Raw genomic sequence first — 16,497 nt, 5'->3', positions numbered from 1 at the left:
TCCCTACAAGACAGAAGTGATAGATTAAGATTTTTTTCTTAACACAAGTGCATAAACATGTTTTAATTAGAGAAAATATCAAGTGATAAGGTATGGCATATCCCAGTCGTGGTCCTTTGTTTAGCTAGAACAGGTTCAAACAAGTTCCATCTCTTTTTACAATTCAATGACTTGTGTTTCCCAGTGCTTTAGTTTTGACTCCAGAGACGGGAGCATCCATTAGTATTTGAAACCTGTGAGGGCTCTCAGTTTGTGTCAATCTTCTTGGAGGAAAAAAAAAATAATCAGTTTAATTTGACTGCCTGGAAAACCAGTATGCTGATAAGCCTCTAAATGTAATCTTCCAGTGATAACTGCATCAGAGAACATAATGGTTTGTTCATTACCAAGAAACTACACTTAAAGTGCTGACAAAGTTAGCTGTTTTGTTAACTTTGAGCTAACACAATGCAGCAATCCATTTTTTATAGTCTAACCAGAGAATGCATCAAACCTGGTTTTAGTGCTGTAAATATTAGAATACAATAAAATATTCAGCTGTTTGCCTGTTTTCAGAACCACAGGCTCAAATAAGCTCGATTACCATACCGCAATGAAAAAGTGTCTGAGGCCGAACCAAGGCAAAGTGCAGAAGACCGAACAGAACGAGCAAGCATTTATCTCCACAACTGCTACGTGATTCAGACACCTCACATTCTTCAGGATAGCAGAAATAAGGTGGTACCTATTTGTGACTTTATTACATTTTACCCAGGTTAAAGATTATTTTATTTTCTGTGGACAGATACCAACTGAAATGAATGGTATTATCGGAAAGCCCAGTAAAACTGCAGTCTCAATTTTTGGCATCATACTTTTTATTCTACTGCCCAGATTTCTCTTCAGAAAAGCCATTAAATAGTAAGATTACAAATTACTCGAATAATACATGTGCATTTTTTGCATAATGTGAATGATTTAATGCCTGATCAGATACTCTTTGCACAATTTTTGCCTTCTCAGTACAAGATGACCAGTTTAAATAAAAACTAATCAAAACTAATCACTACAAGACAAGATGAAAATAAGCCTATTAATGACAGCAACACAACTCTCTTGTTCATACTTTCATACCCTACATGTCTGTGTTGCCTCCCTCTGATGCAAGACCTCCTGCTAATATTATTTTTTCTTGTGCCTCAAGTCATTATAAATAAAACATTCTGCAGTTGGACATTATCATATCCTCCAAAGCTAGTTCCTCAGAACATGAATGAAATTATACTAAAAGCACACTTAAAGGAAGAAAAGCAACTAGTATGCAGGATGGTAAGAAACATATAAGGATAGACAATGCAATTTCTGAGAACTATGTTATACAACAATGATCAAAGAGCCATTTTCAGACCACCTGGAAGTATGACTGATCTAGCAGATTTTGAAAATGGGTGTTCACTGGTATGAAGCATTGATCAAGTTTTGATTTTATTCCAGAGGTTGAAACAAAGTAGCAGAAGGTTGTTATGGTCAAACTCTGGTTGAATGCAATTCAAGACGAACAGTATTTAATTGGGAGACAAAAAAAAGACTCCATGGATAGCCAAGTGGTGCTAAACCTGGCTTTCCATCAGAAAGGACTATACTGAAAGTAAATCAGCTTTTGAAGCAAGTCGTATCAGTCCTTCTCTAGCAAACGTGTTCATAAACAATGTTGATTTTTCTTATTTCCCTTCTCTATTCTTCAATTGAAATTAATTTTTGAACTTATTAACAAAGCTAAAGGAATTTAATACACCAAATGAAAAACTCTGAAGTATGCAAGATGTGATTTTGTGACAAACTTCCACAACATGGTATTTCAATTTAAAATCATTTTGGTTAATTTTTATTTTGCTGAAACAGGCATTTTTACTTATCCTTTAAAAAGCAAGACACAACTAAGCTATGCACAGTAAATCCTACCACATGCTGAACAGCTGTATGGTCTCTCTCCGGTGTGCCTAATTCTGTGCTTTACTAATTTTCGTTGCATGTTGAATGACTTCCCACATTCATCACAGGTGAATACTTTATCTGCTGTGTGGGTCTTTTTGTGCTCCTTTAAATTACTGAAGTTACTGAATCCTAGAAAAATATGACAGACATTGAGATTAAAATGACTCCTCACATTTCAATCAAAAACCCTCGGAGGCAGAAGCTTTGGTTCTTACATACCTCTGCCACAGATATCGCACAGATGAGGCTTTTCTCCAGAATGAATTATAATATGGCGCTGAACATCACCCGAAGCAGCAAATCTGTAACAGAATACGGAAACCCAATTACTGTCTTTGTAAGACCCTTATTCTCCTAAACTGAGTATCATGTGGAAATGCACTCTAACAAATGCCTGATGTTCTGAACAAAAATTAAAATCTAAAACACAGATAAATGGATGCATTTAAGAAAAATATTTTGATGTTGGCAATGTCCAATTAAATTTATGCTAAGAAAAAACACCCCAAAACCCCTTTTCGCCATTAATGTTACTAATTTAGTCTGCATTTAACTTAAGTAGGAATGCTACACCTAAATTAGTGTGTTTTCTGTCACCTGTTAGCAGAAAGCAGAAACACTTAATGCTGTGCTTAAATTTGTCAAGTTTCTCACACTTTATACTTTCCATAAAACGTAACAAAGATTTTATGACCAAATAATGAAACAAATGAGGGAAAGGTGCAAAACCGCGTGCTTCATTGTGAATCACACAATTCAAAATACACACAACAGAACATCCTTAACTAAAGATAACCATATACAAAAATTTAAGACCAGAGGCTATATATGTGATGACATGTTCATCTTATTATTGAGACTTGCAACAAGACACTTGCAGACATTTATGTATTTTAATCCCATCAGTACACATTTAAACCCAGTATCTTCTAAACAAAATTGAGCAGCATGCTGCCTTAACTCTTGGCCTGTAGTTTATCATGAAGATTAAAGAAAAGGTAAACAAGTTTTATTATGCTAGCTTTATTAAGATGAACAATTCTACTCACCTTTTCCCACAGATTTCACAAATGTACGGCTTTTCACCAGAATGTCGACGTAAATGTGTCTGGAGATTGCCTGCCTGAAGGGACAGCAATTTAAACATTTAAATTCATCTAGCCTGTTGCTGTATACAGATAAGGTGACAATGATGGGAACTATGAGAGTGGCTTTTTATTCCTAATTCTAAGGCAGCAAAGACTACAAAGCATGTATGAACATTAATATCTAGTAAAGATATACCAGACTACCATATACCTCAAGATCATATTGCCTATGTATGCAATTATACATTGACAACAACAGGGCGGGGAAAAAAAAAAGAAACCGTGGAATCAAATGCTAAGGAAAAAGAAAGACCTATAGTTGAAAACAAATCCAGTTATAAACGAAAATTACACTATCTAGATTGCAGTGAAGAAGAAAATTTGCTTTAGAAAATTTGTAATAGGATTCATGTTAGTTTCATTTATTTGTACTACAAATAAAATATTGTTACATCAGGATGTCTGAATTCACCTACCAGGAGGTTAAAAAGAAAAGAACAGGGTAAACATTTTTCAGTCCATAAAATACTCAGAGCCAAGTGCTCCAAAACTATATATATTTTCTCATATCACAAGAAAACAGATCAGGAAGTACAAAATGAACAAATGGGATTACTGGTAACTCATTGTTATTACATATCTTCCCTCTCCCAGTCCTGTGAAAATCATGCTAGCCCAGCAGGCAAACCAGAAAATGACTAGACAAAACCATCTTACTCATTTCAAATTCTTTTTTTAAAGCCACCAGTGCTTCTGAATGGCTAATCCACTGAGAGTCTAGTTCTCAAAGCACAAGATACAGCTAGTCTGGATAGAAGAGCTGCAGATGTTCCATAAATAGTCCATACGTCCACAGCCAGGTTTTAACCTTTCTGTTCTCTTTGACGGATAACTGCCTGGTTTTATCTACGTACACTAAAAGAACATTAAGTCCTTTCAGTCAGGCAAGAAAACTGGGGATGCAAATATTATCCTGTCCTCCTAATCACAGTAAGACAACAAAAATAAGACCCATCAGTAATTTCTTCCAACTCTTTGAAGTAATAAATTACCTGTGATAATCAATCACTGTAATCGGAGTTTATAATAACTAATAACAAGAACTAAAGCATTGCAGACACAGACAGAGGACAGTACCAAATGGATGTCCATTCGAACCCCAGGAGAGCTTTCTTTAACCCTTGGGAAGTTTTTCAGACAACAGTATGACTGAACCACTGTTGTCTCAGGCCAAACTTTATAGCACCTATTTCTGAGGAAGAAGACTAAAGTGACTTCTCCATGGAACACGTTATGCTTTGCAAAGACAAGGGATTTTATGCAGAGATGCATTTGCGTGAAATATAAACAAGACAGAATCTTCATCCATATCACAAAATAAGTCGTATCATAAGAATTTGGAAGTTATTCTAGATAAAGGCAGAGGGTGAATTTGAAGAGCAACAATTATTCTGAAATAGTTCCCATACAGGCATTTTGAGGCGCAATAAAAGCATTTTACAGAGAGTAACAAGTAGATCTATTTCTCTATTACAAGCCTATGTCACTTCCTCCTAATGAAGCCAAAAGCTTATTATCAACAGTGCTGAGACAAAGAAGGTAAAAACATCAGTAACTTGCGTGATTCCTAAGCGTTTAAGGTGGCACACAACCTTGGTTAAAGCATAGTATGCCATCCCAATGAAAAAGTGTTAAGAGGGCTTCTGCTAGCATTTCAGTGAAAGAAAATAAAATTGCTCAAAAGAATCCTCTTACTGATACTGGTTGCCTACCACTCCTCACAAATTTCCAGACTAGAGAGATATGCTAGACTTAGTCCATTTGTAACTGGCATGCTTTTAAAGTGAAGGAGCTAATGCCTGTGGTCCCCCAAAAGAAGCTCTGCAGGAGGAGGTAGTCTTGATGTAAAACATGATATCCTAGATCACCAGCCAGAGAAGGACCACATAGCAACAGGCTATGCTCTAGTAGCAAAGGAAGATGAGGGACTGGAAATACAAAAGGAACGTTTTTCTCCAAAAATCAAAGATATTTATGGTTATTTGTTCAAGCTGTGTGTTTCTATGTCAATTTTCCCTACTTTCTCCATCTTCTGTTTTACATTTGAACACACAGAACTTCAGGTACATTCCACAGGCACAGACACACTACTAGGCACAACAACTGCACTGTCTCACAGGCACAGAACGTGGAGGCTTAAATAAGAAAAGTGTTACTATTTCTGTGCCTGCAGACTGAGAGTATCAAGAACCAGACCACAGATGGTCTTTTAAGGAAAAAGCAGAGAGTAATTACCCTTGCATCTTACTTTCTGGTAGGTGGAATCTTACTTATTTGCATAGTTCAAAAGCGAGTACCTCAGAAGAATACAAGTCCCTTTTCATAAGCAGAGAAAGAACTACAGCACACAACCAAACACTATGGCTCAGATTCTGGATGTGTAGGTATTGTCCATTGATAGGTAGCTACCTGTACCTTCAGGCAAATGAGGTAATGGGGAGGGAAGCTCTTCTAGAGTGTTTAACTAAAACACAGAAAATTCCAGCTTTGTTGGTGGTTTTGTTCATCTGTTTTTAATTAGAGGAACAATGTATGTTGCGTGAGGAGTCTGTCATGCCCATCATACACTCTGAGTATGTGAAGCTTTTTTATTCCCTCTTCCCCCATAGTAACGGCACAGAACACCAACAACTCCAATTACCAAAAAGTACGGTTAATGGAATTTGTGAATTATGAAATTATGTAATTAATGAAATATCCACTTTTTTAATAACTAAAACTTCTGCCACAAAAATGAATGAAAATGCACTTTCTTTGCCTAATAAGCAGATCCAGTTTTGCTCAAAATGGCTTGATAAGCATGTTTAAACAGTAAGGCTCAGTGGATGCAGTGTTATATTCATATTTAATGAGAGAGTGGAGGCTGCAACTGCATCAGATTCTTGGGCCAAAGAAGTCCCACTGGTGGAGTACAAAACTGGAGCAAGAGAAGCTTAAGCACTGGTGGCTGAGTAGACAAAGACCACATAATTCTAATCTTTAAACCAGGATCCATGAGAAAAATAATTATTGTTGAAGAACTTTGGTCTAAGCTTAATATAAAAATATGCACCTGTCTACTGTCTCTTGTACTCAGGTGCACATATTCCAAAAAAGAAAACAGAAAAAAATATGACATTTTGGAAACATGAGACAGCCAGGCACCAAATTTGTAGAAATTCAATTTAACTGCTGTACCCAGAACAGGAAGCAGGCATTGTAGGGCAAATTAAGGCAGCAAAAGCTTAGGCCCTGTATGTAAGCAGGGAACGTCACAAGAGTCTTTCTTTTAAATAAATCATAGCTGAGTTTTGTCACCTCAGACAGATTGTGGTGGTGTTCTTCTCAGAAGGAAACTGAGCCTCATTATATGGATACTTTTTTTATCTGACTCAAAAAAATCTACTTAATAATTTATGCCATTTAGAAAGACGAAACTGTATTGTGAATACAACATTATACAGAATTCTAACCTGTATTTTTTTCAGACACTGTAAAAATGCTATTCACAACATAAAGCAAAAGAATAGTCTGAGAACGACTGTTCTCTGTATTCAAATATAGTTGCTGCTCTGTATATTTAAACATTCCTTTGAAGATAAAATACATGACACATCTGAGAGCAGACAGAATCAAAGGTACAAAATGTATCAAAGATATCTAAAACATTCAACATGTTATTTTCAAGACATTTTAATATTTTATCCCTGAAGTCTGTCTTTAACAAATCTGTAGACTTAAAACCAAAGTTTTTTAGAATCAACATACAGATGCATTTAATTTTCAAGTCAAAGTACCGTAATATAAAATATTCCCACCTGTGAGAAGTGTTTCCCACAAATGTTACATTCAAAAGGTTTCTCACCTAAAAGAAGAAACAGAACATAGAACTTCTAATAGTTGCAATAGAATACAAACATTTTAAATTGGTACGCTTCCTTCTAAAATATGTAACGTAGGAATAAAAATATCCCCAAAAGGACACTTACCCATATATTTAAGGGAGATTCAAGAGAGAAATACAGCATTTATCATGAAGTCTGTAAGGCAGACTTGCACAGAAAGAATTTATCTTTCAAAACAAGTAGGTAGAAGAGTTTTGATATGAATGGGAGTGCTGGGTAATTTTTTTAATACTTTTTTTTCCCAAATGAAAGGGATACCATACCTCCAGGAAGAACAGAATAGATGACAAGGTCCTACAACAACAAAAGCTATGGAAAGTGCACCAGCTTTTTCACTTGTGCACACAAAGGCCCACTCTTAAAAAGAATAAGGAATGCAGAGAAGTTAATTTGGAAGGACTCTCTTTTCTCTGTGCAGTGTTTACAATACATCTCTGTAGCCATTCATTTCCAAGAAATACATATTTGCCTTCAAATTCTCATCCTATATCTGATATTATCTAATATCTATCTGATATCTGAAGAGTATCTGATAACTTACTCAAGTATTTTGCTACAAAATTCTGAATTTACACATGTAAAACTGCTATTCTGGAATCTCCAAAAAAAGGTATGAGCAGCTTTAGTAAAACTACACCAGCCTGCTTTAGCCTTTCAAAATAACTTGACTCTCAATAGCGACACAATGACCGCACAATACTGCAAATCTCTAGCTGTCAATTTCAGACAAATATCTCTAACAACTTCTCCTCTACAGTATGTCATAAAGGTGTTTTTCCCTGTTTAGTTCTTGGTTTCCAAGTTTTTACACTGTTGATAAAAATCTCTGTGTATCTTCTAAAATTAAAAAAATAATAATAATGCTCAAATGCCACTGAATTCAATGACAGTCATACTTCTAATGAGTCTAAATGTACATTAAAAGGACATATATAATCTGGCCCACAGGTACAGGAAAGCAAGATTAGTGTAAATCCTTGTGATTTTGAATGCAGACATTTCCAGAAGGAAAAGAGATTCTTACACTGTGTTTCATCTTGGCATGGATTCAAAACCTGCCTAAAGATTTTTATTTAGTTTTTAGATTATATTTTTCCTGATTTTACAGAACACCTCTTGGCTATTTGTAGCTTTCTCTTCCAGCAAATATTCTCTACATCAGTATTCTTCTCTGGAAGTGTTATGAGCAACATGTACAATATCCAGATGTTGAAGTTCCATTTTCCTTCCCTGATGCCAAATGATTCCCAAATGCCAAATGAAATGTTCTTTCAAGATATTTCAGAATCAAGAATTAAATGCAATTCTCTTACATTTTAAAGCAGAGTGAACATACAGAATTATGTGGCTTCGTAGATAGCAATCCTGAAGTTAGTCTGACAGCTTGAGGCTGTATCTATTTTTTCTACTTAATGAAGAATGGAAATCTTATGGCAGTTTCAAGAAAGCTCTTACTCAAAGATAAAAATTAAGAAACCAGTAACTCAACTACAGAGAGCGCTCACTGAGGCTTGATATCATTATGGCTCTAAATTTGCAAAACACTAAAAATTCTGATACCAACAAGACAAGTATAAATTAAGCCAACAGGGGGCCAGATATGTAGTAACTGGGAAGGCTTCTGACTGCTGTAAAAGCATCAAGGTAATTTGAAATGGAGGATAAATTGCTACTAGCAGAATACTAGCAATTTCTGCAGAAATTACTAAAACAAAAAAAAAGTTACTGTTGACACAAAAAAACATTATCTGAACAGAAATGCATCCTGAAATAACTAGAGGGGGAAGGCGGGAATCGGAGGCACAAATTTCTCAAAACTATTGTTCTAGGCTGCATGCAGACTCATTACAACTGAACTGATGTACAAAGAGTTAGAGGGCTTTTCCCCATGATAAAGATAAAACAGGAAGTTTTGTTTGAAAAGAAATATCAAATTAGTTTTTGGAGAAAAATTCTGCACCTGCATAAAACTCCAAACCACCAAGCATACCAGGCAGCCTATTCCAAGAATGAATTCTAGCAGTCATATTAAATTACTCAGTGTTGTAGCATCCCTCAGGTAAAGTCAGGCTAATTGCTTCCTAGGGCATCTTAGTAAGAGTGCAGCTAATAAGCTGAAGATGATACTTCTCTCCCTGTCACTGCTGAGACCAAATCTGGAGCCTCAAGAAGAGAAGGCAAACAGGAAACCTTACTGCTGTCTGCATACAATGGGAAGACAGATGCAACTCGGTTGTTCTTGAAGGTGCACAGTGATGGGACAAGAGGCAAAAAACACAAGTGAGATCATGAGAAATTCAGATGAGATACAGGAAAAGGATCTTTTATGCCACAAGGGTGGTCAAACACTGGAACGAGTTGCCTGGAGAGGCTGTGGAATCTCTGTCCTTGGAGATATCCAAAATTTCATATACAAGGTCATGAGCAAAACAACCCAATTTGATTTGACCTGCCCCGAGCAGATGATTGGATTAGATGACCTCCAAAGGTCCATTCTATTCTATGACCATCATTAAATGCCAAACCAAAAATCTTATCTGAGAACACTGATCTTAAAGACCATGGCTGGCTCAACAGCAAAGGAAAAATTTGAGGAAAAAGGGTAACTACAATTAAAACAATTAAGCAAACATCCAGGAGACTGACTTTTGAACCTCTGGACTGCTGTGTGTTTTCTGTCTTCTGGTGGATCCTTCTCATTCAATACTCTGCAAGAAGAGATGAAGATAAAGTACACAGTAGTGGGATCAAAGCAGTGGTGTGTCAGCGCCAGAGAGAAAGGCATAAAAGCAGACGCGGTGTTCCTGAAGAATGCACAAAGGTGAGGAGCAGGACCCACTAAGGCATGGAATTCTGGCAACCTGCTCAAACAAAGCTCAGAATGAAAAGGCTGAGGATCAGCTGTGTATTACATGACATTGTAACTCTGCTCTTGTTGTATTCTGTGCTGCCAAGAGTTCTTTGCACAGAGTTGGGATTGTGGAGTTTTTCGGACAGGTTTCCTGAAAATATTTTTTAGAAACCCAAAACACTGGATGTTCTTGGACAGGTAAGGACTGTACAAGAGAGATATACTTGCTTCCTTTTTTTCCAGACAGGTCACTCTAATAAAAAACCAAATTATAATACTCAGTCAAGTTAAAATCAATCTTAAAGTCAATGCAGGAAGCTCTGTTTAGAGATTCCTTTAAATATCTACTAGCAATACAATTAAAAGAGCTAGAAAACCCAATACAATGACTTGTGTTGAACAGAGTAGGCCTGTCCTTCACATAGAAAGCTCATCACTGCAGCCATTTTAACCTGTAAATTCTTTAGTAGTTGCTAGTGTTAGGGAACAGAGAATTCACATGTGCTTTTTCTTGATAACCAGGCCACCACAGTACTTGTGTTGAAAGAGTTTTCATTTGTGGGTTAAAAACTGGCTTGCCAGTGTGAAAGGTCCATTTTAGTAACTTGCTTCCTTCATCTCTTCAGCAAAGCCAGATTTAGAGGACTTTGAAGTAGTACTTAATTTAATTACTTAAATGCTTGCTCACCCTTTTGCTCAGTTCTAGAAAATTAATGTTTTTAAATAAATTTGATTAGCTAGCAATTTTCTAGGTCTTCCGAAGTGGCAGATGAGCAGAAATGGCTTTTAGCATACACTTACATTATTTAATTACCAGGATACCAAATATTAATGATACAGCTTCAGCTACAGGTCCTTCTTATCCACAGCAATATTCCGAATACTCTTTTTGCACTACTTGGACATTTAAAAATAAATTAACATGACCCAAAAATAACAGCAAGCAAACAGGCCTATCTAGTAATATCAGTTTTTCCATCCTTCTTTCATGTATTTATTATTTGTTCATCTTACGCTCTAATCTGTCAGTTTAGCACATCTGTAGAACATTAATGACACACTAAGTAGCATTAGAGTCTGGAATTTTTGGAAACCTATTAGAAGAACATAGTTCATGAAAAGCAGCATGGAATTCCTGAATTCACTGTGTATATACTCAGACTAGTCAAGAAGGACAGCAATAACAAAACCAAGTCTCAGATCACTTTTCTTACACAATGTATAAAGCTAGTTCGTATCAGCCAGCGTTGTGGAATGTGAAACAATGTCTACCAGAGCTTAAGTGGAGAAGAACCCTATGTAAATACACAGACCTCAAATAAGTCAAAAGAAATAGACTGCAATGCACACAAATAACCTTGCAAAGCTACTTCTACCCTTTTCATCTTTTTCCAGTTCCTACACTTATAGCTGGACACAGCGTGTCTAAAGAAAAAAAGTAATTTGTAAAACATGCATCAGGGCTCTCTTTCTTCTATAAAACTTAGTACCCAGTCTACTCCCCTGATCTTTAAGATACAGTTTAAAGTTTAGTTTACCTTTTCTAATGTATTGTATGTTTTAAATGGTCTAGCACACTCAGAAATTCTATTACAGCAATTACGTTCATCACTCAGGCAACACACTCTTAAAAAACCAAGTGGTGTAATGGGCACCAGAACTCACAAAATTCAGATTTCTTCCAATGATTGAGATGTCTAAGTAAAGGCAAATTCTAACCGGTTTCTCATAGTTGGGGTCTCTCACACAGACTCTAGCACAAACTCATGTTACTGACTTCAGAGTCTCTCCCTCAGCTGGGACTTGTCTAGATGATCTATCTTCTATCAGATCACCTATTTTCCTGAAATTTCTAAGATATTAAACTATAACTGACAGCTCAAATCAGGTAATAGATTGAAAAAATACAAAGCAAAGAGAAGATCTAGTTAAGAGACATACAACTCTTTCACGGGAAACCAAATTTAAAAAAAGACTACAGTGTATATATAGTATCGTAATGTTAACATACAGAAGTAGTCTAAGGTAGGAAGTGAAAACTTCAGGAAGCTAATGCAAAATGTTCCTATTTTCAGGTTCTGGAAAGATTTTGCTACTAATGACATGGAAAAATACATTCTTAATACTAAGGATCAATTAACAAAAGAAATTAATGTCTGCTAAGAGAGATTCATATTTACTGTCAAAATAGCAATACACCTAATTTGCAAAGCAATGCTTATCTGACAAGCCTGAGAGATGCATTTATATATTTAATACAGGGGAAAAGAAAGGCAAAAAACACTGAACAGCTTAATCAGGAATAATGCCATCTCAAGCACTTATAATCAGTGGTGTTACTTGACTAGATAAGTAATTCTTAAAAACCCATCTAAAGCTGTAGAAATACAATAGAACATGCTGGTTGAATTGAATAGACAAATCAGTTAATTGAGAGTTAGACTAGGGGTTTTTTTCACTAGAATAAAAAGATACTTAGAAATAAATCTATGCTAGGTTTGAAATTAGTATTACCTGTGAGTTTTTAAAACAAAGGAAATTAATTCAATATTCCCATTCACTCTGCAGCCTACTTGTCTTCAAGGTAGGCACAATGAAAACTGTTCACACTAGGAAAAAGTTCTACATGAATTATGGAGCATATTTCTAAAGTTTAGAAAGAGATGTCTGCCAAGGCCTAATCACTTGTATTTTACAATGAATATATGAGCAAGGAGAACAGAGGTCATCTAGAAACTTGCAGTACCATCTTCTACCCATTTACACTTTTGTTATCTGACTCAGATTTCTGGGCCATCTGACAAACTGACTAGAAACGCCTCTTCTAAATGCAAGACAAAAATAAAATTTTCATTGAAAATGAAGAAAGAACCCAGAGAACCTTGAGAAAGAACCCAGAAAAAACAAATATGAAGGAGCAATCTTTACTACTACTTTCAACTAAATGCAAGCCTTATAGGCTTAATTCCTGTAAGATTATTCATTTTTAAAAAAAAACCAAATCCTTTCAAAGCAGACCCTTAACCAAGCATCATGACCCTTAACCAAGAATCATGAGATACTGCAAGACATCCTCTTCAATCGAAATATTTTAGTCTGCAGACCAAGTTATCAATAACTATACCTGTATGAGACCTTTTATGGAGCTCCAGATTGCTTGGATGTTTGAAAGCCTTCCCACATAATTCACAAGTATATTGCCTCTGTGACTGAAGAGTGTGTGATTGCCCTTCTTGTTCCAAAGGACTTTGAGATCTTTCAACAGTTTGTTCAAAATTCTCAGAATTCTCTACATCTTCCACTTCTTTTTCATCAGGAACTCTAACATTTGTCACATCCATGGCACTTTCATTTACAGATTCAATTTCTCTCGTTATCCTACTGTCATCTCGTTTAGGCTCAGGTGGCTGCTCTGCAGACTTCTGAGATCTTAGAAAATTCAACTTTTTGAGGTGTATTGCCTTTTTCAGCCGCATCTGTTTGGCAGGCTGCATAAGCATGCTTTCTGCATGCTGGTCTGGAGCAGTTTCACTCACGGACTGAACCAGAAAGTTAGATGGTAAATGATCAGAGGTTTCCAGAATACACTCAGAGTGATTAACAGTACAAGAATTATTCTCTACTGTGTTTATTTCTGTAGACGTGTTGTAAGAAAATGATTGCTCTGCTCCTCTCTCGTGATTAGAGCAAGCATTTTGCTTGTAGAACTGTTTACTGTAGAAGTTGCGTAGTTTATAATAGTAACTGGGTTGTTTAAATGGAAGCTCTGGGCAGTTGCCATCTAAGGAGTCTTGTGGTTGCTTCTGTACATCACCTGAGGGTATGTGAAGATTAACAGGCTGCGATGCATGAGAATGGTGGTCAGCCAAGACTTTATTAGTCTGTGTATCAGATGAGCATTCAGGCAATAGGTTTGTTCCATAACTGCCATTGGCACAGCTAGTATCTGCAGCCAAAGTATTCTGCAGTGAAAACACACTATTGCAAGGCATGCTGGCTGGCTGCTCTACAGCTGTAGATGATTTTAAAAAGGTGTGGCAAATGTTCAGCACATTTTGCACTTGAAGACACTGTGCGATATCCAGCATAGCTTGTACATTGTCCTGGCTAAGATCCAGGTGAGAAGTGTACATGAAGTCCAAGATCTGGCCTATGCCACCTACATTTTTAATGTCCAAGTGAAAGACATCATTCTTCTGGCCTGAAGAATTCTGGAAAAGAGTCCTGATGAAATAAAGCAAATATTCAAACACAAGCACAAATAATTCATAAACACTTGTACAAAAGAACACACATACACTTCAGAGTGCCTGATATGAAACAACAATTTACACTATATGGTCTTATCTAGATTGCTGGTTTTGCAGATGAACATCTCAAAACTGCTCAGTTACTTGCCTTTTATATTAATCCTATACTAGTATGCTAGGAAAAACAACCTCTTGTCTTTTCATCCTGGTCATAACATAGAAATAATTTTCTTACATTGGAACTGGTAGTTGAGCTTTAGAGATATTTCAAGAAACAAGGTCTAAAAACAGCCACATCTAGCAGCTTACTCATAAAGAATGAAAAACACTAAGTTGGGGATTCTGGATCTCCCCAAAATTTGGAAGATCAGTGAGGGCTATAGTGAGGGGAGAGAAACCAGCTGGCTTTATGTGTCACCTGTGTACTTTAAAACACAGACGTTGTCTCTGAGCATATATTCTAAACAGAGATGCGATAATAGCCCATACACTCAAATTTTATTTTGAATACATAATTGACAACTAATTCATATGTGAATCCCTTATCTGGCTCTGGTCATGCAGTCTACTATTCTGCTTGTAAACAGTTATCTTTTCATACTGCAACACTGAATGCAGGTCCATGCCAGAATCCAATAAATGAGGCACTGTAACAAGTAAGGATCAAGAAAATGCCAAACTCAAACAGTGTAGTTGTTAACCATGTACAGCTATAAAATAAATTAGGATGGCCACAGTTTTCAATTAGATTAAATATCTGATACAGGCTTATCTCTGGACAAACAATTTAACTTCTCCTTTACACTCCAATAATTACTTAGTCTGCAACCACCAGAGAGAAAAAAAAAACCCAAAACCTTCTCAGGAAAAACCTCAACCCACAGCACTTAGTTGACTTTATAAAAAGAATTTTCTGTCACATACCTGAAATACTGACTGAAAGCAGCTAATACATTTTTGTGTGCTTTGAAGCAGACACCTTTTACCACCAGCATGCAGTCACAGAGAAGACCCTGAATGCGCTGTTCATGGAGCTGCTGGAGAAGATGACAACTATGGCTAGCAACAGTGTCCATGCTAGAAAACCACTTAAATTACCTACAATGAAATAAAATGCTAAGATGAATTTTAAATATTAAATCACAAGATGAATTTAGAATACAATTTGTTTTAGCTCCCAGAGAAAACTACTTTAGTTTACACCTGCAGTGTGAATCTAACGGCATTTTCCTGATTAAAGATGAGTCACAGTATTGCTCACCAGCAGATAAACAGCAATATACATAGGAAATTCTGATTTTAATGAAATTTTGCTTACAATAGCAAGCTTCTGCAAAAGTGTGCTACTAATGGCATTGCCAATAAACTGAACTCCATAACCACAGCACAAAAAAAAATAGACAATTTCAACACGAGTTAGATTCTGAGGCAAAAATATACCACACCCACAAAATCAGTATCACCCGTAGAGGAAAACCTCAGGTTCTTCACCCTCTAACCTGAAAAGGGAGAACATTGTAGTAGCATTATTTGCCATATTTGTTGCTGTTATAGCTAAGCACATTACCCACGTGGATCTGATATGTTAGACAAGTTAGTATCATAAGTTTTTATTATTATTTAATACAATGTAAAGTCTCAAAAAAAAATTCCCTTCTTTGATTGAAGGTTGAAGGGAAGACATACCATATTGCCACACAACATGATTATATTCAATTCTATACTTCCTCTTTTTTTTTTTTTAAGAAAGATTAAATTTCTCCCCTAGACACTTGTAAACATGAAAAGATAATTCCAACTATTAGGACAATTACAACTTCTAGTCTTCTAACTAATGAACTATGCCAAAAACCCACTTTAGGTTAAACATGACAAGAAAGCTGTTGCCCCCATTCTCAATTCTCATGAATGCTAAAGGCTCCACAGTTTAATTTATTCTGTGATTTGCTGCCTCCTGATGTATTAAGGTGGGCCATCATATTGTATTTGTTTTTCCATTTATTCTTACAATGTATTTCACCAGTTTTTAAGATAAGGAAGCCACATCTGTTTGCCAGGTAACGTCTCCCACCACAGCACCTTCCAAGTACTCTAACAACTTGTGAATTCAGACTCCCTCGGCCATGAGGTGCCCGTCTCCCAGCTGAAAAGGCAGACACGTCGAGCTGCTCCCGAGCAAGAGCAACCCCAGAAACACCGTCGGTATTTATGCTTAAACTGCCATTCAAGTTCCCGTCGGCCTCGCTTAACTAAAGCTCAAGCTCCCGGTGTAGCAAGAGAAGGGGGACAGAGGAACGGTTTGTTCCTCTCTTCCAGGACCGGGAAGCGATGGGAAGGCGGGTTCTGCCATGACAGCGGGCGGGCGGGGGCCGGCAGAGGGCTCCCAACAG

The 16,497-nt window shown here is 36.6% G+C and overlaps 1 protein-coding gene across 1 annotated transcript in view; it reads right to left on the bottom strand.

The window, feature by feature from the left end:
• ZBTB49 (zinc finger and BTB domain containing 49) overlaps positions 1 to 15,200 on the bottom strand; it is a 15,982-nt gene extending 782 nt beyond the window's left edge. The window contains exons 1-6 of the mRNA XM_010136120.1: positions 15,032 to 15,200; positions 12,982 to 14,081; positions 6,920 to 6,966; positions 3,024 to 3,097; positions 2,194 to 2,276; positions 1,941 to 2,103 (exon numbers count right to left, since the gene is read on the bottom strand). Coding sequence (XP_010134422.1) covers positions 1,941 to 2,103; positions 2,194 to 2,276; positions 3,024 to 3,097; positions 6,920 to 6,966; positions 12,982 to 14,081; positions 15,032 to 15,183 — 1,619 coding nt within the window. The 5' untranslated portion in view covers positions 15,184 to 15,200. The remainder of the gene's footprint in view (positions 1 to 1,940; positions 2,104 to 2,193; positions 2,277 to 3,023; positions 3,098 to 6,919; positions 6,967 to 12,981; positions 14,082 to 15,031) is intronic.
• Between the last annotated feature and the right edge of the window lie 1,297 nt (positions 15,201 to 16,497).

This window comes from Buceros rhinoceros, unplaced genomic scaffold (assembly GCF_000710305.1).
Source record: "Buceros rhinoceros silvestris isolate BGI_N320 unplaced genomic scaffold, ASM71030v1 scaffold36215, whole genome shotgun sequence".
Classification (NCBI taxonomy): Eukaryota; Metazoa; Chordata; class Aves; order Bucerotiformes; family Bucerotidae; genus Buceros; species Buceros rhinoceros.
This window is presented reverse-complemented; position numbering and strand designations above follow the sequence as displayed.